This window comes from Camelina sativa, chromosome 4 (assembly GCF_030686135.1).
Source record: "Camelina sativa cultivar CO46 ecotype springtype chromosome 4, ASM3068613v1".
Lineage (NCBI taxonomy): Eukaryota > Viridiplantae > Streptophyta > Magnoliopsida > Brassicales > Brassicaceae > Camelina > Camelina sativa.
Window position 1 is genome coordinate 19,902,588 of NC_141883.1, and position 25,265 is coordinate 19,927,852.

Here is a 25,265-nt window from a genome sequence, read left to right on the forward strand (position 1 = left end):
TTACATTTTAATACTTTATGATTCATAAAGCTTTTTGCTGACTTGCGACGTTTTGGATCGAAATTATTAATTTTAAAATGTTAACTGTGTTGCTGTAGCCGAAATGCTTAATCACTGAAAACATTACAGAAACTGATGAGTGACACAACTAAACAGCACCAAATTATTCATTAGAGCAACACCAACGCAACTACTTGTCTCCTCCCTTAAAAAACCCTGAAAATTTATGCATGGCTTCAAGAGCTTTCTCACAAGTAGGTTTCACCAAATGAAAAACATGGTCTTCTCCTTCACTCTCCACTACCTCAACCTCTCCTTTCCAACCACTCTTCTCAAGCTTGGCCGCGTAACCCCAACCTTGCCTTACCAACGCATCTTTCTCAGCAACCATCACCAAAACCTTACCACAACCTAACCCGGACAAATCCACCGACTCTGACTTCACCACGTTGAGCAACGGATCATCTGATCCATCTTTGCTATTCGGACTAGCCATCATCCAAAACGACTCCACCTTCATCCTCAACGTTTCATCCTTGACGTCCTTCTCGTCGATTGGTGTTTTTGACCAGAAGTAAGGATGGACCAAGATGATTCCGGAGATACCCGTATCTTCCAAGTCAGGACTGAGTTTCTCTTTCGCAGCTCTCATCGCCATGTGATGCACGATGTTCGCTCCGGCGCTGTCTCCGGAGAGGACCACTTTGCTGAAATCAGCGTGTTTGTTTAACCAATCTTCCTGACCAGATCCGGCGATATGGGTGAATACCCATTTCAGAGCTGTCCAAGAATCATCAAACGGAACCGAAATCGGATGCTCCGGTGCACGCCGGTAATCAACAGAGACGGCTATACAGTCCGAGGCAGAGACAGCCGCCGTGAGGAAATTGTGGTATGTCGGGGAGAAAGCTGTCTCGATGATGAACCCTCCACCGTGGATGTAGACGAGGAGAGGGAGTTTCTCATCGGCGGCCAGGGCTTTCTCCGGGAGGTAAATGCGGACGGAGAGGTTGGTGTCTGGAGAATGAACGACGTCTTTGGAGACGACACCGTTTTGTGGGTCGGAAGAGGGTGGGACGGTGGTTTCGCCCATGAGTCTCTCGATGCGGCCACTCTTGTAGATTTTGAGCACCGGAGAGAAGTCGACGGCGATCTCAGAATCCATGATGGGTTTGGTCGGTGAGATATGATAAGATTGAAGCTTGAGAGTGTTTTGATTGGTGTGTGTGTGAGAGATTTATATTGAGTATGGTGGAAACTTTAACTCTCTCTAGCTATTGGAGTTTTTAGTGGTATGGTTGAGACACGTGAGTTGTGTCATTGTTACACGGAATATATATTTACTACACACCATTCAAACTTCAAAGCACACATGTAAAGTTGTTGACTAGGTGAAACATGTTATTCAAAGGGTGCACTTTTTTATCCTTTTTTGTCTATATTTTCCTTAAAAACATTCATTTTGGTTTCGGATTTTTCAGTTTATATTAAAAACAAAAAACATGTAAATGTTTGTTTTGTATATTTAAACTGAAAGGCAAAAGCACTAATTTTAGTGACTGTTGGTCTACCATTTTTTCGACATAATTTTTTTGCTATCAAGCTTGTGAATTATTGGTTTGACAATCTGTTATCTCACATATATCAAGAAAGAAGAAGAAGAAGATATATGTATTTGTATTTGTATTTTCTAAACGACATACATTTTCAGCATTTTCTTGGCGGAGCACTAAAGAAAACTAGCAATCGTTTTGTTTATGAAAACTTTAACCGATAAATGAATTAAATTTTCAACCGTTCATTTTTTCATGTTATTTTAAAGAATTTGATAAATACCAATATATGGCTTTAATATAAGCAGCGATTTTTTTAATCAACTAGGGTGGTAATAAAGACGAAGAAGTCTCTCAAACAAGAAAAGCGTTGCAAATTATATGTGAGTATGAAAAGGTATGTCAATCTATCTGACCTTACATGTGGTTTATAGAAACCTTAAATGCGGGTTTTGGAGTTAACTTATCCTGGTTGTGTTTGTTTCCTAGATAAAACGTGTTAGAGTTGTTCTGGATGGAGAAAGTGTGTTCAAAAGGCTCAATTAAGCAATGGGTAATGTTCATAAGACTGCTACTTCCAGTGATGTGGAGGTAAAATTGGTTCCTACTCTGTTAATGTCTCTGTTCTGTTTGTAAACTCATTGTGCATCGGTTTCTTGAACCAATCAGGGTCTGAAAACTGCATTGGCTACTGCGAACAAAGATGAAGAAGACTCCGAGGGAAGGACAGGACTGCATTTGGCTTGCTCGTATGGCAAGGTACGTCAAATCTATCTCCCCTTGCATGTGGTGTTTAACCCAACTTACATTGGTTGAGTCTGTTTCTAGGTGAAATGTGCTAAAGTTCTTCTGGAAGCTGGAGCAAATCTCAACGCGGTTGACAAAAACAAGAACACACCGTTGCACTATGCTGGTAACTGTGGGAGGAAAAAGTGTGTAAGCCTTCTCCTAAAGAAGGGTTCTGCAGAGTAAGTTTGCGACAAAAACAAAACTCTGTTTTTAACGACTTAAATGGTTTCTGTATATATGACTCGGTGATTGATGTGACTACTTTTGTTTGTAGAACTCTGCAAAACAAGGATGGCAAAAATCCCATTGATTTGGCTAAGCTTAACTATCAGCTTGACGTTGTGAACCTCCTTGAGAAGGACGCATGACTTTACCTTTGAGAGCTTTAGTGCATAGTGTTTAGGGTTTTAAAACATTTATACCTTTGGGACTTTTGACATTGATTTAAGAAAAGACAAAAAAAAGAGATAGAGAAAGTGGTCTTAATGATTTGATATCATATACATTGGTGGCTAAAAAAACACTTCCTCTCACAGTTGGTATATGCGTTTATCTTTGGAACTATTTACGCCTTGGTTTCCTTCGTGTCGGTGAACGAGAAATGACGCCAAATACAAGCCTAGAAGCAGAAGAATCCCATAAAAATCCAATCTCGTCATTGCTCCTCAAGTTTCTCCTTCGGATAAAATCTCCCGCCCAGCCATCCGTTAGAGCATAGTTTCTACTTCTTCCCAGACGCAGGCGCAGCTTATGCATTGTTCTCAAGTCATAGTCATATACGTCAAAAATGATTCCTGAATCACTTACTATCCTTTTGAATTCTGCTACAGGCATATGTCTTCGAATGTGCTCATCAACGGAGCTTTCCTGCAGAATAAGGCTGTTGTTATAAGGGTTAATATTGTTCTTAATCAGTTTCCTCCTGATGGTCCATTGAGGTGCGTCGTTGACAGTAGGTGCAGGGATCGTTTGAGGTCCGTCGTTGACAGTAGGTGCAGGGATCATTTGAGGAGGTGCGTCGTTGACAGTAGATGCAGGGATCGTTTGAGGGGCGTCATTGACAGTAGGTGCAGGGATCATTTGAGGTGCGTCGTTGACAGTAGGTGTAGGGATCATCACAATCTTTTCTCTCTCTGTTTTTGCCTTCATCATGGATTCAATGCTTCCAAACGAACCAAAAGCAATGTTACTTTTGTTTTTGAAAAGGCAAGTAGTGTCTATGCCAGATCCTTCACCTAAAGCGATAAAAAGAACATACAATTATTGACAGGCACAAGTACCACAAGAACAAGGGAATGGGAATAAATTAGCCTTTACTTACCTAGAATTCCTAAACCCTCAAGGTTATCGTAAGGACGCTGTGAATCTTCTTCGGTAGAGTCTGCAAAAAATGCAGGTAAATCTATACCATCTATGGAGATGCTAGGTATCATCTCAGGCTCATTAGAAATAACGTTGAAACCTTCGACAATCAAGTAAGACTGGTTACTGTTGTTCTTGACATCTCTTGAGGTAGGCTTCATCTGCGTCGGGTTAGGATCTTGTTTTGAACCAATGTTCCCTGAAGAATCAACGGAACATGCAATTGCAACACACAAGAAGTAAAAGAAGGTACTCAGAGAAAAATATAGGGGTTCTGCGTAATGTCGTATACGTAGTTTGTGATGAAAGAACGTTAACCTTCGAACAAGGAACGAGAAGGACTCAACATGTTTGTAGTGTTGTTGATAAGGATGTTATCACCTTCGTAGTCATTTGGGTTATCCAAGTACGATTCATATCGCTTCAAGACTTCTTCATCTGTGTTGATCGGAGAAACAAACGGCTTATGTGTTTTTTGGCTCATACTCATCGGACTCTTTTTCTCTGTTTCCTTGGATCGCAAGAAAGAGGAATCTTCTAGGCTATCTCGTCGTTCCTGAATCGTACTGTTAAGAAAAGAACTCTCCTTTTATTAACTGTGAATGAATGAAAGAATGATACAGATCATAACAGAATGTAACAGAGTAACTAAGAGAAACTCTAGGCGCAGCTAGATCATATTCCTCTCCAACAAAGACACATAAGTCTCGTATTCTCACAACAAACAACATGACTTCTCTCTTTTACAAACAAGGTTTATATAACATTTTCCTCTTGATCGCACGTGTCTCCCTCCAAGTCCGCACGTGCTACTCTGTTATTCCTTCTTGTGTATACTTGTAGAGGCCTATCAATACCCCCTCCACCCCTTCAAAACGAAGCTTGTCCTCAAGCGATAAATCAGGATATTGTTTCCTTAGCTCCTTGAATACCTCCCATGAATTCTCCTGTTCTGGTAAACCCTTCCAACGAACCAATGCTTCTAGCACACCATTAGTATTGTAACGTGTTTCTAAAACTTCTTATGGCTCGAGAATCATCTCCTCATTCCCATTGAACAGATCAGGAAGAGGGATAACTTGATGGCAATCACCCAGTACCTTTTTAATTTGTGAAATGTGAAAAAATGGATGAATCTTCGAACCCTCTGGCAGCTTTAAACGATACGCTGCTTTCCCGATCCTTTCCATAATTTCATATGGACCAAAGTATTTAGCTGCTAACTTCTGATATGCTCTTTTAGCTACTGACTGCTGCATGTACGGTCTCAATTTCAGAAAAACCCAAGTTCCAACTTCATACTCCACGTCTCTGCGATGCTTGTCAGCATTATTTTTTATCAGTTGCTGAGCATGTGTTAGGTGTCTCTTTATCTGCGACAACATTAGATCTCGTTCCTTCATCATTCGTTCTAACTCCACAACCTTTGTTGAATGCTCCTCAAAACGTATAATGGCTGGTGGATCTCTCCCGTACATGACACGAAAAGGAGATGTCTTCAGGGATGTGTGATACGACGAATTGTACCAAAGTTCTGCCCAGGACAAGAACTGATACCAAGTCTTAGGGTGTGCAGATGCCAAACACCTGAGATAAGTTTCTAAGCTCCGATTCAGGACCTCCGTCTGTCCATCGGTTTGAGGGTGAAATGCAGTGCTATACTTGAGTTTAGTGCCAAATAGTTTGAAACACTCCTTCCAAAAGGCTCTTAAGAAGGTATTGCATGTGTCTGAAACTATTGAAGCTGGGTAACCGTGAAGTTTAACCACCTCCTTGACAAACAGCTTAGCTACATCTGCTGCTTGGAATGGATGTTTCAAACCCAGAAAATGGCTGTATTTACTCAGTCTATCCACCATCACTAAGATAACATTCTTACACTGTGAAGTTGGTAATCCTTCTATAAAATCCATTGTAATGTCCTCCCAAACCATTTGTGGAACTGGTAACGGTTGTAGCAAACCAGCAGGTGAGAGGGTGGAGTACTTGTGTCTCTGACATACTTCACATTCGGATACAAACCTCTGAACATCGGCGAATAGACCTTCCCAATGAAAGGATTGTTGTATCCTTTTAGCTGTTTTCAATACTCCTGGATGTCCACCAATAACACTGTTGTGATACTCTTCTAATATCAACTGAACAGAACTTCAGTTCTTCGGAATTACCAGTCTATTTTTGAACCATAACCTGCCTTCTCTCGCCATATACTTCTTATTCCCGTTCTTATCAGCCAAACACTCTTGAACCTCCCTCTGTATCTTCTCATCCTTCTCAATATCTTCGTATATGTCTTGAAGTTGTAATGATGTGGGAATTGTCAAAGCCATCAATAGATGTGAGGAAAGTGCTCCATGGGGTTGTGTCATCCTTGATAACCCATCTGCTGCTTTATTCTCAACTCCCGGTTTATATAAGATCTCGAAATCATAGTTCAGCAACTTCACAAGCCATTTTTGATAATCCATCGTCAGTTCTCTCTGTTCAAGCAGAAATTTTAAGCTCTTCTGATCCGTATGTACCACAAAATGTCTCCCAAACAAATAATGTTTCCATTTTTGAATGGATAGAACAATCGCCATTAGCTCCATCTCATAGACTGGTTTAAGTTGCTCCTTTGCAGTTAACCCATGGCTAAATACGCAATTGGTTTTCTGTTTTGCATTAAAACTGCTCCGAGACCAAAACCAGATGTGTCTGCTTCTACAACAAAAGTATCTTCGAAGTTTGGCAATGCAAGTACTGGGGCAGTGGACATAGCTACCTTCAATCTATCAAACGCTGCTTGTGCTTCTGGATTCCATTCGAACTTGTCCTTCCGTAATAGATCAGTAAGAGGTTTTGCTTGTATGCCATAGCCTCATATAAAACGTCTGTAATAACCTGTTAGGCCCAAGAATCCCCTTAACTCCTTAACTGAATTTGGTGTGATCCATCTTGACATGGCCTGTGTTTTAACAGGGTTTGTTGACACACCTTCACGTGAAATAATGTGTCCCAAGTATTCGATCTGACTCTGACCAAAAGCACATTTCTTCTTATTCGCGAACAGTATGTTTTCTTCAAGAATCCTCAAAACTGATATCAAGTGTTGTTGGTGTTCTTCGAAGGAAGTGCTGTATACCAAAATATCATAAAAAAATACCAACACAAACTTCCTCAAATATGGTCTGAAGATTTCATTCATTAAGGACTGAAACGTAGTAGGTGCATTCGTTAAACCGAACGGCATCACTAAGACTTCATACTGCCCATCGTGAGTTCTGAAAGCCGTTTTTTCTATGTCTTGCTCTTTCATCCTTATTTGGTGGTAACCAGCTCGAAGGTCCAGTTTAGAGAAAACCATGGATCCATTTAGCTCATCCAAGAGTTGATCTATCATGGGAATGGGGAACTTATCTGCTTTCGTCACTCTGTTTAAAGCTCGATAGTCAATGCAAAACTTCCAACTGTTGTCCTTCTTTTTAACTAACAGAACTGGACTTGAGAATGGGCTGTGGCTAGGTCTGATTATTCCAGAATCCAACATCTCTTTGACCATCTTCTCCATGATCTCCTTCTGAGCGTGTGGGTATCTATACGGTCTTACACTGATGGTGTTATGTCCTGGAAGTAGTGTAATTGAATGCTTTCTTCCTCTAAGTGGAGGTAATCCTGAAGGTATTTCAAAGACTTTGACAAATTTGTTTAACACTTCTTCAATCCTTGTATCGAGCAATGTATTGTCTTGTTGGTTTAACTGTTGACTGCATAATTCAACAATGACTTTAGAGACATTTTAGAGATGAGTAGATCAGACTCTCCTCTTATAGACACCAACTGCCCATTGTGAATGAAAGACATCTCATTCTTATCCCAATTCACTCTACAATCACCCAATGTCCTCAACCAATACACTCCGAGAATGACATCGATTTGCCCTAACTCCAACACAATAAAATCGGAAGTGAATTCCAAGTTTTGGACAGAGAATGTCACCTTCTCACAAACACCAATTCCATTCACCAATATGCATGTTCCCAAAGTGACATTCAGGTTCGGGTCCTCTCTACATTTAAGTTTAAGCTTTTTTGCAGCCGCTGGTGAGATGTAGTTATGTGTTGCTCCACTATCCAACATTATTACAATGCTCTCCTTGCCCATTTTCCCACTCACTTTAGTTGTTGTAGGACCAGAAATCCCTCTAAATGAATGAAAAGATATAGCCATGCATTCACCAATTTGATCCATACATGCCCCTTCTTCTCTGTTCTCGTCTAATACTTCTACTTCAAACCCATTGAATACCGTCATGATTCTTAACTCCTTGTTTGGACATTTATGTTCTTTTGACCATGGAGCATCACATCAAAAACAAATTCCTTTTCTTCTCTTCTCGTCTAATTATGCGTTTGTATTGTGCTTTCTAGGCCTTTGCTCCACTTTGTGCGTTGGCTTATCATTGTTTTGTGCAGAATCTGTGAAAATAGACTTCATCTTCCATGAATTTGAGTTATATTGAGAGTTCCCTCTGTAATCTTGATTACATGAATCTATATTCTCCTTATTAGCTAACAACAGCTCCTTCTTAACCACTCTCCTCATAATACTTGACTCCATAGCCCTCGCTTCTGCTACCATTTCTGGAAGATTACGTGGCTTCTGCATATGCACCAGTTCTTGCATTTCTTGTGTCAACCCATTAAGAAATATTCCTTCTAACTTCTGTTCATCAAGGCCTGTCACTTGTGATGATAAGTCCTCAAATCTCTGTATATAATCTGCTATCGATCCTGTTTGTTTTATACAGAAAAGACTTTGGCTTGGACCTCTTATCTTCAAATTCCCAAAACGCAACATCAAAGCTGATTTAAACTGAGTCCAGCTGACGAACTGCTTTGTATTCACCACCCAATTGTACCAACCCAGGGCTTCACCACTCAAGCTTACTGAAACCAGAGCTAGCTTTTCTTCATCGTTATAACCTCCTAGTCGAAAAAATCTTTCAACACGAGCAATCCACCCATATACAGCCGCTCCATCAAAGACCGCCATTTCTACGTTCTTTATCAAGTTTTCCCGTAAACCTGGCCTAATGTTGCTACGGCATGGTTCCAAAGGCGAGATACGTACCTGATTTTGATTATCTGGAAGTCGCGATGGTCCTGAATTGCTTGAGCACCCAACTTCGCGAACTGTGTCGATTCCGGGTAAAGAACTCAACACAAGATCCAGTTTCCTTCCAAGATCTTCCAATTTCTGATCGCGAATCCTCAATTCGTTCCCCAGAGTCTCAATTCTTGATCCCATTTGTGAACCCAACGTTTCGATTCGATCCTTCATCTTGCTTCCAGAGTTTCGCATCTCCCCCAATTGATCGTAGACGTCCGCCAAGGAAGCTTCATTTTAATCTTCCTCTGATAGTTCTCGCACCGGTGATAATCCCAAAACCATCTTCGCTTCTTGAATCTTCAATCTCTCCACCAAATTCCGATTTTAACAAAATGGATTCCTTTGCGTTTGCTTCGATCGCAGATCACGAGCGCACCATTTGTTAAGAAAAGAACTTTCCTTTTATTAACTGTGAATGAATGAAAGAATGATACAGATCGTAACAGAATGTAACAGAGTAACTAAGAGAAACTCTAGGCGCAGCTAGATCATATTCCTCTCCAACGAAGACACATAAGTCTCGTATTCTCACAACAAACAACATAACTTCTCTCTTTTACAAACAAGGTTTATATAACATTTTCCTCTTGATCGCACGTGTCTCCCTCCAAGTCTGCACGTGCTACTCTGTTCTTCCTTCTTGTGTATACTTGTAGAGGCCTATCACGTACTCGCTCGATTCTTCTCCCTCGGTGCTAAAGGATTGTTGGAGAGAGAGACATATCTGTTTCCTTGGGTTGCAAGAAAGAAGAGTTTTGAGTGGGTCAATATACTCTTTCGTTCTCTTCTTCGTCGGAGAGAGTTTTCGATAAAACGATTTTAGAGAGAGAAAGATTTGGATTAGTGAAACCACGAGTGACGAGAGCCGTTAATTATATACGGACGAATAATTAATTATCTAATTTTTAATTGCAGTGGCTTCAATTTAGACAAAAATAATACTAATCAATCATCTTCTAAAATTGTGTTATCTTTAGATAATTGATATTGGAATTTAGGGTTTTCATCTTCTTCGTCCATTTTGATTATTTAAGTAGTGTAAGTAAGCTTATTCAGATAGTGTGTTTCGAGTGAAGCTGTCTTAGATCAGGAATCCTCAATGATAATTGTTTAGTGAAGTTATTCTTCAGAGCATTTTGCGTTTAACTAGACTAGGATGCATAGAAATATAGAATGGTGTAGTCTTTAGCTGATTAGTGATATAGGAAACAAGAAACTGGTTGAAGGCTTGTGCTTGATCTTGAGAGATACAGATAGATTATTCAGGAGTTGGGTACGGTATATAACACTACAAATGACCGTCTCGTGTATTATGAAGTTTCTTAAACACGTTGTTTATATGTATTTAAGGGTCTATTTTTTAAAATTTTCCCACAGACCTAGAAAATGTTTGAGCCGGCCATGCACTTAAGTATACTCTGCCATATGTGATTAGTGCTAGTGGAACTGAAGTTGCTGAAGTTGCCACTTCGAATTTTGAGGATTTAGGTGATGTTTAAGTTTATGGGTTTCTTGATGAGGCTAGTTTGGTGGATAAGGTTTGCATTAATAAACGTATCTATATGCACACTGTTGATTTGGTTATGTAAAATTTGGAATCTCACAATGAAAATACTTTGAGCGTCCACGTGAGGTACTCCTGTGGTGGAGAATGATAAAAGATGGTATTGTCACGCCTCTGTTGGTTAATCTGTGCTACAAAACCGACTTAGAGCTTCCACCTTGCTTAAAAGCACACATGTAAGTTGTTGACTAGGTGAGACATGTTATTCAAAGGGTGCACCATATTGATCCTTTTTTGTCTTTTTTTTCCTTCTTTTATATTTGAACATTCATTTTGGTTCCAAAATTTTAAGTTTATAGTACAAAAAAAAAGTTAGTAAATATATGTTTTGTATATTTAAACTATAAGTACTAATTTTAGTGGATATTGCATATTGGTCTACATATTTTGTTTGGTTTGGCTGTACTTGTACCATTAAGTATGGTACCACTACCATTTAATTATTCAACATATTTTTTTTTTAATCAAGCATGTGTATTTTTTATTCAATAGAATGCCTGAACTAATATAAATTGAGTAATATTTGATGTCAGGAAATATTGTGAACTTAATGAAATTGATTGTAATGCAAATATGACTAAGAGATTACAAATGAACGTTTAGCAAACTAAATTTAGTGGTTAATGTCTTGAAAGAGGGTTAGTCTATAATTGTGTTCATGTTCTAGGACGGTTCTTAACTTTTGAACTTTTTATTTCATTTTTTTTTTGAATAACTAAGAGGTTCTGGACCGAAGCCCGTACATCCCCTCAGGCCCGAGACTATAGCATGTTATATGGTCTTGTTTCATTTTCTCATTAGTCATTGATCTTTGAAATACTTTATGGGCCAATGCTTTTAATCGTATAAGTTAGTTGTCTATTTCTTTGTATTTGTTTACAATTCTAAAAACAAACAAACAAACATTTGTATGTTTTAGCTATTTATAAGTCTGGCAAATCTTTATTTTACCATTGGTCCTTGTGGGTTCGACCTCATATATATTGTCTCACGACAAAGTGTATCGAGTAATTACTCGAGCAAGGATCCCCCAGCTATAATGCGCTTTGAAGAGCAGTCTACGTACTAAGGTTTATAAGTTGGAAGATATGTTCAAAGACAGGGACAAAATGTTGGCAAAAATCAAGGATCATTTGATCCATGCTCAATAGTTGATTAAACAATTCGTATGCAAAAGAGGTTGTCAGAAGTTGCCAGCTAAATATTATGTGTCGTATGAAGTGACAGAGAGAATTGGTAAGGCAGCTTAAAGACTCAAATTACCATAATTAAGGGTCCATGATCCATGCAGTACTTCATGTCTCTCAGCTCAAGAAGGTTTTAGGTGATCATCATCAAGTGATTCCATTACCAGAGTTGTTTAATGAGGCAGAGGAATTGATATTGAACTAAAAGAGGTGCTGGAGACACACTTACAATGAAAAAGGGGTGTTAGAAGCCCTAGTACATTGGAAAGGGTTTCCTAATCATGAGAATACATGGGAGATAGTCAAGGAGTGGCAGAGACAATTTCCAGCATTGGCGCTTGAGGACAAGTTTCACTTTGAAAGGGGGGATATTGATAAGCATCACGTTGTGAAACAAGAAAGAAAGATAGAGGTAGAGAGCAACACGTGTTGAGGAGAGTAACGATACATGGGAATAAAAAAATAATTGTATATAAATTACTGTAAACAATTAGTCTTCTTTACGCATTGTATTGTGAGTTAAGAGGGAACAGTGATGTTCTAGAGCTCTTCATATCATACAATGTATCCATTCATTATGATAGTGAAGAAAGTACTTCTTCTTCTTTCGTATAAGTATTCTATCAGATTTTGAGCTTTGAGTATCCAAGTTATGCTAAAGCATTGGGGATTTTGTGATATTGTAATTTAGGGTTTTCATCTTCTTCATCCTTATTATATAGTGTGTTTTGAGTGAAGATGCTCTTAGACATGTACGGATCTACTTGGAAGGGTACTAGGGCATATGCCCTACACAGATTATATAAATGTGATGCTAATGGAACTGAAGTTGCCACTTTGAATCTTGAGGATTTAGGTGATGTTTAAGTTTATGGGTTTCTTGATGAGGCTAGTTTGGTGGATAAGGTTTGCATTAATAAACATATTTATATGCTTATTGTTGATTTGGTTCTGGAAACTTTGGAATCTGACAATGAAGATACTTTGAGCATCCACCGTGAGGTACTCATGTGGTGGAGAATGATAAAAGATGGTATTGTCATGCCTCTGTTGGTTAATCTGTGCTACAAAACCGACTTAGAACTTCCACCTTGCTTAATTCGTCTACCTCGAGAGATAAAACACAAGATACTAGCCTCGCTTCTTGGTGTGGACATTGCGATCGACATTGGCCTATGTTACTCCTGAATTAAGAGACATGGCTTCAGATAATGACTTGTGGAAGCAAAAATGCTTGGAAGAGTGTAAACATCTTGTGACATAAGGCAATAGTGTGGTTAAGTTGAAGGATAGGTTTGTTACTTATTGGAGTCAAAAGGGAAATTTCTCCTTGATAAGAGCGAGGGCACTTAAAGGTACTTTTCAGGGAGCATGAGTTCATCTGGTAAGCTTTACATTTGTTTCCAAATCTTGCAAATAGGCAATTTTGATACTAGGAAGGTGCAAAGAGCATTTTCAACTTAGTATATTTTTCTGCTTCTTCTTTTAGTACTCAAGAATGCGATTGTTTGTAATCAGATTTTGCAAAGAAAGTATACGAAAATTGATGAGTTGCTGAAGTTAACATGGAATTGGCATTTAGCCTTTGATTTTTCTCAACCAAAGAGAAACATAATTAAAACATTTAGGAAAATGATTCAAATAGGATGAAGTGAAATTGAATAAATGCATAGTTACATAGTTTTATATCATGTTTGTTTAAAATTTTATGAAATACAATAATTTTTAAGGTTTATATAATATAATATGTTTAAAAATTCAAGCAAAATAAATTAATCATAAATGGTGAAATAATTAATTAATAACCAACTCTTATTTCGGATGTTTCAGAGGCAGCTCTTATTGATAATATTGTTTTGTTATTTTTCTTCCTCATCTCTCTTTCGCGAATCTCTCCAGTAGAGATTTGTCTCAAAATCGGAATGACAATCGGCGAGTTGTTCTTTGAAAACGTTGAGTCTCCTTCACCAAATCAAAGCGTTGAGTCTCATTCACCAAATCGAAGTGTTGAGTCTCCTTCACCAAATCGAAGTGTTGAGTCTCCTCCATTTCTCTTGTGTCCTCCTCTCAAGTCAGTCAGGTTCGTCTCGATTCATAGTCTCCTAGTTACTCTTGATTATTCATGTGAATCCCTTGTAATAGTTTGTGCAATCAAGCCAAGTTTCTATTGACTCGGGTCATTGCGAGAATGGAAAGGAGAGTTCTCTTTAGCTAGCTTGAGAATTATGTTGTTCGAGGTTTAACTTAAACTAGATGATCTATCTGTGGTACTAGTCAAGATTGTTCTGACTTCTCAGCTTTTAATTTATTCCAAGAAGTTGAAGTAACTGCCTACAGTTTAATGATTGTTGAATTGAAATTTGTAAACTGCAACTAATCTAGAATTTGTTCTTGAAGAGTGATCTTCTCATTCATGAATCAGTTTTGTGTCCTTTTTATGAATCAGTTTTGTGTCTTTTGTGTCATGAATGTTTTTTTTTTTTTTTTTTTTTTCTGTGTTATGAATTAGTTTTTATTCGTGAATTGATCTTGATTTTTTTTTTGTGAGTTTTCTTGGGGACTAGTGGGGTTTGCCAAGACGCTATTGTTAAGTTTTTAGGGGACTTGAGAGTCTCTGGGACAGAACTGCTAAGCCAATAATAACTTGCCATGGTTACAACTACAATGCGCGATAATCTAGATTCAAGATGTTTTTGTTATCTTTGGAAACTAGGTGGTTTGCCAAAGTATTAAAAAAGGATGGAGTCTTTGACTCATTGTGGTGGTGGTGGCCTCCATCGAGAGCCATGAGAGGATTCAGTGGTGATGAGGGAGAGAGGGGGATGAGTTTGGCATGAGAGGAAAAGAGAGAGACGTGTGTTGATGCACGTATACATGTATACATGTACGCATCTCCTTTTACGTGGAGATAATGGAAACTCTAGCCGTTGTTGGCGAGAGAAAGGGCTGCCATATTTCTCTAAATGTCATCGCTAGTGTGTTTCTCTATCACCAAATTGCCTGGATCTGGGAGAAGAAAATAAACGTGAAATAACGAGTATGATTGTGTTTTGTAGATGCAAAGTATGGGCTAGTTGGACATGTCCTATATTTGTGGAAGTTTTTGTAAGGAATGGTTTATGCAGGTTGTCTCGTCGGAATTATTGGATTCCTGTGAAAATGTTTTCCGTGTATCCTCTGAGAGAATTGAGAATCCGGGTACGGTCGTTTCAGTTTGGTATTAGAGCCAAACCTAGACGTAGGCCAGGATATAAAATCCGAATCCAAAAATCCGAACCGTATCCGAACTGAAATAACTAGATTAAAACCAAACCGATATTAAGGAAATAACCGATCGGTTTCATAATTTTGGATATCGGATATTATCCGATCCGAACCGATGTCCAATAGATATCCGAATATAACTGAACATATAAGAAATAGCTTGACATTTCGATAGATATGTCTCATATGTTTTATGTATTTGTATGGTTTTATGAGAACCTTGTCATTTACTTAATTTCTATCTTTTTGTTTTGTTTTAATACTCCATTAGTATAGTTATTTGGGTACAATAAGATTAAAATGTATTCGAATAAAACATTGTTCAATAACTTTTGATTTAATTTTGGTTATCGACAATCATATCCGAACCGATCCGAAATCCGAATTATCCGAACTGAAACCGATCCGAATTATATAAATATCCGAATGGATGTTAAAGTCAATATCCAAAAAATCCGAATTCCAAAAAATCTGAACCGAATCCGATCCGATATCCGAACGCCCAGGCCTATCTAGACGTGTGTGGAGTTGAATGGGCACACACCATCGGGGTGACAGTCTTGGTTTGCAACAGGGCCGTTGTGATCTGTTAGTGGGGGTGAATTGTAACAACCCGGTTTCGGGGACATGCAGGAAGATTTAAAATAATTTATTTGGCCACCTATGTCACAAAAATGCACTTATCTTTTTGGTCAAGAGTATTGAGAGAACTACCGAATTAAGCGTGCTTTTGCTGGAGTAGTTTCAGGATAGGTGACCTTTCGGGAAGTGATTGTCGGAAATATGCGAGTGAAGACAAAACACAAGAAAAGATCATTTAATATTTATAGGGATGATAATCAAGTCTTTAAAACCTCCCATACGGAACAAACCGACTGTTAGATATAGGTGGGCTCACGGACCTAGTAAAAAGACATGGATCCCACTAAGCGAGGTGGACCCATGAACCGGGAGTGGACATGGGACCCCCTAATAGATGGCGGTCGAGGTGTTACAAGTTTTGAAATGAATCATGAATCAATGTATAAGAACTTTGATTTAATGTTTCTTGTCTGCATTGATTTGGTTGTTGATGTTTAACTTTGTGGTACTTCTTTGTTTTCATTGATGTATAGGATTCTACTCTAAAGCTGTTTGACGGCTGTTCATCTAGTTGCAAATGCAGAGGTGAGTGTACCAACAAGCCGTTCCAACAAAGACATATTAAGAAGATGAAGTTAGTTCAGGTTTGTATATAGCAAATTGGCTCATACAAAAATTTGCACTTTGGGGCTAGTTGAATAAGTTGTTTCTTGTAGACAGAAATGTGGATATGGGATTGCAACAGATGAAGATATATCATCGAATATGTGGGGAAGGTGATGTTATATCATTGTTGCTCATGTTTACTTGTTTTGATGTTTTGATGTTTATTCAAATGAATCTTGTTTTGAATGAATGTGTTTATTAACACTTATAAATATTGTTTTTACAAAATAATTTTTTTTTGTTTTCAGTTTCTTATTTCGTTTTGTTATATTGGAGTGGAGATGCCAAGTGTATTACTCGTGGCAGCAATGACAAATTGTATGTTTTTTATAGCTCCTTGTCTTTTCTTTTTTGGATCAGTAAAGAGTGGTTGAAGAGAGGATTTGTGGATTTTTGGTCACTCTTTGCAGGCAAGACCCACCTGTATCAAGTGGTGAAGGAAATGGTGGACAAGATGGCTTACGAAGTATGTCTCATGGTTTCAGTTTGTCCTCATTTTTGTAATCTCCTCTTCTTGTGAACATATTGTTTCATGGATTTTTTGGTCACTCTTTCAGTTTTTATTCTTAAGAACCCAATTATAGTTTGTAGTTTGTACCTTGGAGGTGGATAATTTTAATTAATCTTAGAGAAGTTCTTATTTTGAGAAAGTACAAAATTTGTTATTAAAATATTGATAAAAACCTTAAATAACATATACTAGCATTGGAGGTGGTCCCAAAGCTGCTATTAGTCCCCCTTGATAAACCCTGAGAATTTATGCATGGCTTCAAGAGCATTCTCACAAGTAGGTTTCATCAAATGAAAAACATGATTCTCTCCTTCGCTCTCCACCAGCTCAACCTCTCCTTTCCAACCGCTCTTCTCAAGCTTGGCCGCGTAACCCCAACCTTGCCTCGCCAACGTGTCTTTCTCAGCCACCATCACCAAAACCTTTCCGCAACCCAAGCCGGACAAATCCACCGACTCTGACTGCACCACGTTGAACAACGGATCATCTGATCCATCTTTGCTATTGGGACTAGCCACCATCCAAAACGACTCCACCTTCATCCTCAACGTTTCATCCTTGATCTCCTTGTCGTCGATTGGTGTCTTTGACCAGAAGTAAGGATGGACCAAGATGATTCCAGATATTCCTGTATCCTTCAAACCAGGACTGAGTTTCTCTTTCGCAGCTCTCATCGCCATGTGATGCACAATGTTCGCTCCAGCGCTGTCTCCGGAGAGGACCACTTTGCTGAAATCAGCGTGTTTGTTTAACCAATCTTCCTGACCAGATCCGGCGATATGGGTGAATACCCATTTCAGAGCTGTCCAAGAATCATCGAAGGGGACTGAAATCGGATGCTCCGGTGCACGCCGGTAATCAACAGAGACCGCTACACAGTTCGAGGCAGAGACAGCCGCCGTGAGGAAATTGTGGTAAGTCGGGGAGAAAGCGGTTTCGATGATGAACCCTCCGCCGTGGAAGTAGACGAGGAGACGGAGTTTCTCACCGGCGGCAGCGGCTTTATCCGGGAGGTAAATGCGGACGGAGAGGTTGTTGTCGGGAGAATAAACGACGTCCTTGGAAATGACACCGTTTTGTGGGTCGGAAGAAGGTGGGACGGTGGTTTCACCCATGATTCGCTCGATGCGGCCACTCTTGTAGACTTTGAGCACCGGAGAGAAGTCGACGGCGATCTCGGGATCCATCATTGGTTCGTCGGTGAAAAACGTTAACATTGTAGCTTTGAGAGTGTATGAGAGATTTTTATTGAATATGTGCGTGTGTGAGAGATTTTTATTGAATATGTGCGTGTGTGAGAGATTTTTATTGAATATGCACGTGAGTTGTGTCGTTGTATACGCGGAAGATATGTTTACCATACAGGAGGCATATATACACCATAATTTCCTAATAATAGCGGAGGCAAATAGTCTATTTTTATGGTAAGTCAGGGAAAACGCGGAGGAAATTGTGTCGTTCTTCATTCCTTTTTTATCCATTTTTGTCTATTTTTCCCTTCATATATATTTCAACATTCCATTTTGGTTCCGGATTTTTAAGTGTATACATATTTTGTTTGGTTTGGTTGTACTTGTAGTCTTGTACCATTAAGTATGGTAGTGGCATTTATTCGACATATTTTTTTTTGTTATCAAGCTTGTGTATTATTTATAGCTGACAATGCGTTATCTCATATTTATCAAAAAGAAGAACAAGATATATGTAGTTTTATTTTCTATACTACATACAATTTCTTGGCTGGGCACTAAAGAAAACAGTCAACCGTTTTGTTTCATGAAAACTTTAACCGATAAATAAATTTAATTTTCAACCTTCACTTTTTCATGTTTTCTTGAAGAATTTTTTATATACCAAAATATGGCTTTAATTACACAAGTAGCGCACACTATTGACTGGGGAGAAATTTGGTCTGTTTCAAAAACAGGAAAAGAAGCCCTCCTCTTCGTCCAATAGAGCAGTTCCAAGTTGATCAGAGAGCCAAGAACTCGTCCCAAGATGTAAAAGTGAAAAGGATCCAGCAGATGATGATGTTATCACTGAGCCACCTCTAGAGGGCACAACAATTCTTGAGAGAACGGCACGATTGGTTGCCAAATATGGCTTGGAGATGGAGGAGAAGCTCATGACCTATAAGAGGAGCAATCTAATTTTCAACTTCTTGAGGAGCTCAGACCGTTATCATGCTTTTTACCAGAAGAGACTTAATGCATACCATTCAATGACTGAAGATGATATCCTACAACTTGATGCTCCTCCGCGTGTAGCTGATTGTAAGGGTTCTCCATCCAGGGATCCGCTTCGAGAATCTCACTTTCCATGCATACCTCCTGAAGGGCTCACTCTTAAGGAACTTGCTCTCGTTAAACTCACATCGCAGTTTGTTATGCGATATGGGATGCATTTTTATGATGATTTGATGGAGAGAGTCTCTATGAACCCTCAGTTTGAATTTTTGGAGAAAAGTGATCGCAAGTTCCGTTATTTCACTGAGCTTGTTGTTGCCTATTCGTACGTGTTAAAGCATTCCCAAAGGTTGAGCAAGAAAGGTGCTTGTAGGAAGGCCATCCTTGAGGGTTTTTTCCAACATGTTGGATTGGATAAGCAAGACGACGGAGTGGGGCTATGGCTATGAGTGATGATTTGCATTCTGATATGTATATATTTTACACTCTTTCATCATGCATTTGTTATTCATTTTATTCTCTTAACTCATTGTTTTGCATTGTTTTCAGTCTCTTTTATACACTTTGCATGTTTAGGTAGTTCTTGCATCATCCTTGCATACATTGTGCATCTTGGAGTATTTCAGGTATCTATGAAACGTCGGAAACGCACCAGTGGAACCACCAGTCGAGCCACCAGTTGAACCACCAGTCGAGCCACCAGTTGAACCACCAGTCGAGCCACCAGTTGAACCATCAGTCAAGCAACCAGTCGAGCCACCAGTTGAACCACCAGTCGAGCCACCAGTTGAACCACCACTCGAGCCACAAGTTGAACCACCAGTCGAGCCACTAGTCGAGCCACCAGTTGAACCACCAGTCGAGCCACCAGTTGAGGCACCAGTCGAGCCACGATGAGATTGCATTCCACTCGACACGCACTGACTTGATCGCACATGTCAGGAAGGAAGGCGCTCCGTCTCACACGCTTCAGCAGATTTCCAAACCGACTATTTACCTTGTCGTTTTATGTTTTAGGGCTTTCCATGTTGAACTATATATACATTTTGTTAAGTCTTTGCCCAAGATATCTTTTATCTCGTTTTTGTTTTTCCTTAAGGTTTATCTAGCTACCTAAAACGTTTTGAGAATTTGTATCCAGATATCTTTTAATTCATTGAGTTTTTGCATTTGATTTCTTCTACAAACTTGTTCATCTCATGTTTGTCTATCTTACTATGCTTAATTCAATGTTTTCCGAGTTTGTATCCTTGATGATGATTTCTGGATCTGAGTAGTGTGACAATTCTTGAGGATGGGATAGAATAGGTGGAGGATCTCAGTATGTTGGGTGTTTAAGCTTAGACTCGTATGATTCCCTTATGGACTAGAGTTTGAAACACTAGTTTCTCTCTGATCAATTGGAACTAGGTCTTAGACATTTCTGCACCCAAAATGTGTTTGATGAAATGTCTGACCAACTAGTGCCAGAGACTTACATTCCTAGCCTAAGAGATTAGTTGTCTAGGATGTTTGTTGACATGAATGAACTTGTTTGTCATGCCTGCTTGATCATGTTTCTCTAGCGAGAGCTAGGTTTGGAAGTGGTTGAGTCTGAGTAGCTTCTGTCAAGGGATTGGATTAGCTAAGTCGTGATGTTCATTGTTTAGGATAGCTTGCTTGTGGTATGTTAAACACTCTGTAAACTAGGATACTCCACCGACATCAATTACTCCCATCCTTAGGACTTCTATCTTTTTGATTGATATTACATTCCTAAGAGTGTTTCGGTTCTTGTTATCTAGTTCATGCTTAGAATCGTTTTCGGTTTCACTTATTATTGTTCGCTTCATGTCATACATTTTTGTTTCTAGTTCTGTGACTCATTTCCGTTTTGCATTCTAATCACTCTAGGATTGTTAGACATAAATCCACTCTTGAATTGGCTTGACTTGTGATTTCTTGATTGCATCTTGAATGCTAGTAAAGTTTCCCAACTGGATTGACACCTTAAGTATTACAACTGCATAAGGTTAATTGAACCTACTAGGATAGACACACAAAAATCCTAGTATCAATTTGGCGTCGTTGCCATTTGGGATTCGTTTTGCTACATTTAAGTTTCAAGTTTTGCAAGATTAAGTTTTGTTACACTTATCATTCTGAATATTGACTTGTTTTTGTTATCTGCTTGTTTGTTTTGTATCTCAGTAACTTGTTGATTGCAACCTTGCATGTACACCAGATCAAGAGGAACTCAGAATCTCCTTCCTGCTATTGACGACATCAAGCAAAGACTACGACAAGCTCGTCTTTACACTGATCATCCCACACCAGTCACTATGGAACAACCTAACGGACCCAATCTGAGACTGTGACACATTGGTGCTGGAGATGCGCCGAACACTCATACTCAACATGCTGGAATCGTCCCTCCTGCTGTGCAGAATAACAACTTCAAAATTAAAAGTGGTATGATCTCCATGATCCAAGGGAACAAGTTTCACGGATTGCATATGGAGGATCCACTCGACCACTTAGACGAGTTCGACCGTCTGTGCAGTCTCACCAAGATCAATGGAGTGAGTGAGGATGGTTACAAGTTGTGACTCTTCCCATTCTCCCTAGGAGACAAAGCTCATCAATGGGAGAAAAACATTCCCAAAGGATTAATCACCACTTGGGACGACTGCAAGAAAGCCTTCTTGGTCAAGTTCTTCTCCAATGCCAGAACATCATGTCTCAAGAATGACATCTTTGGCTTTGCTCAGAGAAACTCAGAATCATTCTGTAAAGCCTGGGAGCGTTTCAAGGGTTACCAGAGCCAGTGTCCACATCACGTATTCAGCAACGAGTCATTGCTGAGCACTCTCTACCATGGTGTGCTACCAAAGATACGTATGCTGCTTGACACTGCTTCAAACGGTAACTTCCTGAACAAGGAAGTCGATGAAGGATGGGAACTTGTTGAAAACCTCGCCTAGTCTGATGGCAATTATAACGAGAATTATGACCGCACAGTTAGAGGAGAGTTTGGTTCTGAGGAGAAGTACAAGAGGGACCTTAAGAATGTCAATGACAAGCTTGACCGCCTCTTGCTCAATCAGCAGCAAACCGTCCAATTCGTCTCTGAGAATGACCCTTTTCACGTTCAGGATGGGGAGGGTGAGCAGTCTAAAGAAATCAGCTACGACCAGAATCAAGGTGGATATAATAAGGGTTACAACCCCTATAAGACGAACCCCAATTTGTCTTACCGGAGCACCAATGTTGCAAATCCAAAGGATAGTGTACCCTCCTCAGCAGCAACAACAAGGTTAACAAAAACCTTTTGTGCCTTACAATCAAGGATTCGTGCCCAAACGACAATTCCAGCAACAATTACAAGCTCCCTCAGGACCACCGCAAGGATTCCGCCCTCAACCGGTTCAGACTACTCCTGATCAAGAAATGAAGCAAATGATGCAACAACTTCTTCAGGGTCAAGCTAGTTGTTCTATGGACACTGCTAAGAAGTTCGCTGAACTCAGTCAGAGGATGGAATGTTCTTACAATGACCTGAATGTCAAATTCGAAGATGAGATATATGGAAGGCCAATCTGCTTATACTTCTGCACCAAAGCCTGACCAATTCCCAGGGAAGGCTGTTCAAAACCCCAAGGAGTTTGCAAACGTAATTACGCTGAGAAGTGGGAAAACATTGCCTCCCAGGCAGGGAGTTCCAGACGGCACTGAGGACAGTGAGGAATTAGATGGGGAGGATTTTGTTCAAGATGAAGCTCACATGACGGACCCAGTCCAAGCAGTTAAGGATCCGATTGAACCAGTGAAGCAGTCCGAACCTGAAGCTGTTAAGGAACATGTTGTTTCTGATGACAAACCTATAAAATTCATCCCTCCACCATACAAGTCTCCTCTAATATTTCCAGTGAGGTTTAAGAAGCAACTTACTGAGAAGTACAAAGCCTTGTTCGAAAAACAAGTCAAGGAGATTGAGTTGAGGATGCCATTGCTGGATGCATTCGCACTTGTTCCTCACTACCAGAAATTCCTCAAGGACTTAGTGATGGAGAGATCAAAAGAAATCCAAGGCATGGTGGTACTAAGTCTTGAGTGTAGTGCAATCATCCAAAAGAAGATTGTACCCAAGAAGCTCAAAGATCATGGATCATTCATTCTACCTTGCTCTCTTGGACCTATGTTTTTTGATAGGTGCCTATGTGATCTTGGCGCTTCAGTTAATCTGATGTCAGTCTCTGTGGCTAAGAGGTTGGGTTTTACAAGGTTTAAGGGTTGTGACATCTCTCTCATCCTCGTAGATAGATCAGTGAGACTTCCACATGGTATGTTAGAAGACTTACCTGTCAGGATCAGAGACGTGGAAGTGCCAACTGACTTTGTGGTTCTGGAGTTGGATGAAGAACCAAAAGATCCTCTGATCTTAGGAAGACCGTTCCTGGCGACTGCTGGAGTCATCATTGATGTCAGAAATGGCAAGATTAATCTCAATTTGGGTGATGATTTCATTATGAAGTTTGACATCAAGGATACTTTGAAGAAACCAACAATAGGAGGAAAAGTCTTCTACATTGAAGAGATGGATCAGTTGGCTGATGAGTAGTTGGAGGAATTAGCTGAGGAGGATCATCTCAAGACCGTTTTTACCAAGGATGGGAAAGAAGGGTTCTTGTATGAGGAGACCACTTGTTACAAGAATCTGCTAGACTCCCACAGAGAAACGGATGGACAAGAGTAGTTCGAGCAGCTATCTGACGCAGAGGAGGTATGTGCAGTTGAAGCAGAGACTTCAGAACGTGAGATTTCCCACTCGACCGACGTCAAGACCCGACTCGACTCTCCAACGTCCCACTCAATCGAGCCACCACTCGAGCCGCACCCCACTTGACCATGATCGCTCCAACGTCCCACTTGACCATGATCGCTCCAGACTCCCATGCTGACGACTGGTCGAAACTGTAAGCTCCAAAGGTAGAACTCAAAACTCTCCCTTCAAAACTCAAGTACGTTTTTCTAGGAACCAATTCTACTTATCTTGTCATAGTAAATGCTAGGTTGAGTGATAGCAACATCTCATTTGGATTGACACCTTAAGTACTACAACACATAAGGTTAATTGAACCTGCTAGGACACGCAAAAATCCTAGTATCACATTTGATGTATGTAGAATTTCACTCCAAATCTTTTACCTGAAAAGACTACACAACGACTGAAAGTGCACAGTTAATCAGTGTAGTATTTTAGGATCGATCCCACAGAGAGTAATAGCAAGCACAAATTGAATTTTAAAAGAAAGAACTATGGCTAAGACTAAAGAAGAGATTGGGGTTTTGGTTTTCCTAATATATATTGAAAATAAATAAAAATGGTTTAAAACTATAAGACTAAGGCGTTGGGCGTCTTGGGAGTCATCTTAGGGTTTTTATGGTTCTAAGCAATATTAAGTGTAAGATCTAACAAGTAAATACTAATTTTCGGTCTAGGTTCTCAACTACGAAACACTAATGAACTAAAAAGCTATTCTCATAATATGAAAGTCTAAATTCTTCACACTCCGTTACTCAACTTTCGCAGGCAACGCCGCATGTCAACCAGCTAGTAAAACAAGTTCGATACATTCACCAAACTCCGCAACTCAACTTACGCAGGTTACGACGCGAGGTTTCGGTATATCATTAGTTCGGAGAAGTAGGATAACGCGGTTAGCACTCCCGTTCTCTAGATCAGCACTTGGTGATCAATCCAAGCACATGCATTAAGATAAAGATGTCCCAAAAGAACTCTAATATAAAACCGAAAATAAGATCTAACAACCTAATTGAAGCGAATCATAAATTCCCCTTGAATCACCCCATAAAACCCAACAAATAAAACTACTCGCTCATGATGCAAAGAAACGACATTGATATTATAAAGTATAGCATCAAAAGTGAATCAATAAACAAAAAGGGATTCAAAAGAAACTTCTCTATTTGTCACAAAAGTAACTTGATCCCAAAAGCAATGATAGTATGAAAGAAGTAGAAAGAGTAGAAAGAGAGATTGATGGCAGATCTTCAAGCTTCAAGAGAGACGGAGAGCGAGCGAAAGAGAGCTTCTCTGGTCGTGGCTAGGGCGGCTCCAAAGGCTGTAGAAGATGCACTCTCCAAAACCCTAGGTCTTAAGAGTATTTATAGGGTTTTATTTAGGGTTAGGGTTTTGTAAGGGCAGAAACGTCTTTTCTTCTTAAGTGCAGGACAAGGGCCGGCAAAAGAGGCTTCTAGACCGTGAAGGAGGCTTGGACTGGGCCGCAGTGATGGTCGCTGGTCAGGCCTTGAATAGAAGCCCATCGACTGGTTGGTTTTCTTCACGTCTCGGTAAATCGGGCATAACTTCCGGATGAATGAATAGATTGACTTGATTTAACTTAGAGGAGAAAGATGACTCTTCCAGCTTTCCATAGACACCAAGCA

At 39.7% G+C, this 25,265-nt stretch overlaps 3 protein-coding genes, 1 long non-coding RNA gene, 1 other non-coding gene and 2 pseudogenes across 6 annotated transcripts; 3 read left to right on the plus strand and 4 right to left on the minus strand.

Moving 5' to 3' along the window:
* Nucleotides 1–50: 50 nt before the first annotated feature.
* LOC104780682 (putative carboxylesterase 12) lies at nt 51–1,421 on the minus strand. The gene has a single exon (XM_087510396.1). The coding sequence runs from the start codon at nt 1,163–1,165 to the stop codon at nt 191–193; it is 975 nt and encodes a 324-aa protein (XP_087366522.1). The 5' UTR covers nt 1,166–1,421; the 3' UTR covers nt 51–190.
* Nucleotides 1,422–2,102: 681 nt separating this feature from the next.
* Nucleotides 2,103–2,863, plus strand: LOC104783910 (uncharacterized). Its single transcript, XM_010509010.2, has 4 exons — nt 2,103–2,144; nt 2,223–2,312; nt 2,382–2,521; nt 2,617–2,863. The coding sequence occupies exons 1-4, from the start codon at nt 2,103–2,105 to the stop codon at nt 2,708–2,710; spliced, it is 366 nt and encodes a 121-aa protein (XP_010507312.1). The 3' UTR covers nt 2,711–2,863.
* Nucleotides 2,864–2,903: 40 nt separating this feature from the next.
* Nucleotides 2,904–4,194, minus strand: LOC147946000 (B3 domain-containing protein At4g02870-like). The gene is made up of 3 exons (XM_087509449.1): nt 4,023–4,194; nt 3,664–3,903; nt 2,904–3,577 (listed from the first exon to the last, which is right to left on the minus strand). The coding sequence occupies exons 1-3, from the start codon at nt 4,192–4,194 to the stop codon at nt 2,904–2,906; spliced, it is 1,086 nt and encodes a 361-aa protein (XP_087365575.1).
* Nucleotides 4,195–12,356: 8,162 nt separating this feature from the next.
* LOC147946001 (F-box protein At1g70360-like) lies at nt 12,357–12,981 on the plus strand (annotated as a pseudogene).
* A 453-nt stretch (nt 12,982–13,434) lies between these two features.
* LOC104780684 (uncharacterized) lies at nt 13,435–14,766 on the plus strand. The gene is made up of 2 exons (XR_015596895.1): nt 13,435–13,686; nt 14,320–14,766. It is a non-coding gene; the product is annotated as an uncharacterized LOC104780684 (long non-coding RNA).
* Nucleotides 14,767–16,731: 1,965 nt separating this feature from the next.
* Nucleotides 16,732–17,966, minus strand: LOC104780686 (putative carboxylesterase 12 pseudogene; annotated as a pseudogene). The gene has a single exon (XR_015596894.1). The product of XR_015596894.1 is annotated as a putative carboxylesterase 12 pseudogene (transcript).
* Nucleotides 17,967–21,532: 3,566 nt separating this feature from the next.
* Nucleotides 21,533–21,639, minus strand: LOC147946002 (small nucleolar RNA R71). Its single transcript, XR_015597905.1, has one exon. It is a non-coding gene; the product is annotated as a small nucleolar RNA R71 (small nucleolar RNA).
* Nucleotides 21,640–25,265: the final 3,626 nt, after the last annotated feature.

Excerpts from the sequence above, each read along its gene's own strand:
- LOC104783910 (XM_010509010.2), top strand. The coding sequence starts at position 2,103 with ATGGGTAATGTTCATAAGACTGCTACTTCCAGTGATGTGGAG. Across the intron at positions 2,145-2,222 it reads CTACTTCCAGTGATGTGGAG|GGTCTGAAAACTGCATTGGC; the intron begins GTAAAATTGGTT and ends TGAACCAATCAG. Across the intron at positions 2,522-2,616 it reads CTAAAGAAGGGTTCTGCAGA|AACTCTGCAAAACAAGGATG; the intron begins GTAAGTTTGCGA and ends TTTTGTTTGTAG.
- LOC104780682 (XM_087510396.1), bottom strand. The coding sequence starts at position 1,165 with ATGGATTCTGAGATCGCCGTCGACTTCTCTCCGGTGCTCAAAATCTAC.
- LOC147946000 (XM_087509449.1), bottom strand. The coding sequence starts at position 4,194 with ATGAGTATGAGCCAAAAAACACATAAGCCGTTTGTTTCTCCGATCAAC. Across the intron at positions 3,904-4,022 it reads TTCTCGTTCCTTGTTCGAAG|GGAACATTGGTTCAAAACAA; the intron begins GTTAACGTTCTT and ends TTGATTCTTCAG. Across the intron at positions 3,578-3,663 it reads TGAGGGTTTAGGAATTCTAG|GTGAAGGATCTGGCATAGAC; the intron begins GTAAGTAAAGGC and ends TTATCGCTTTAG.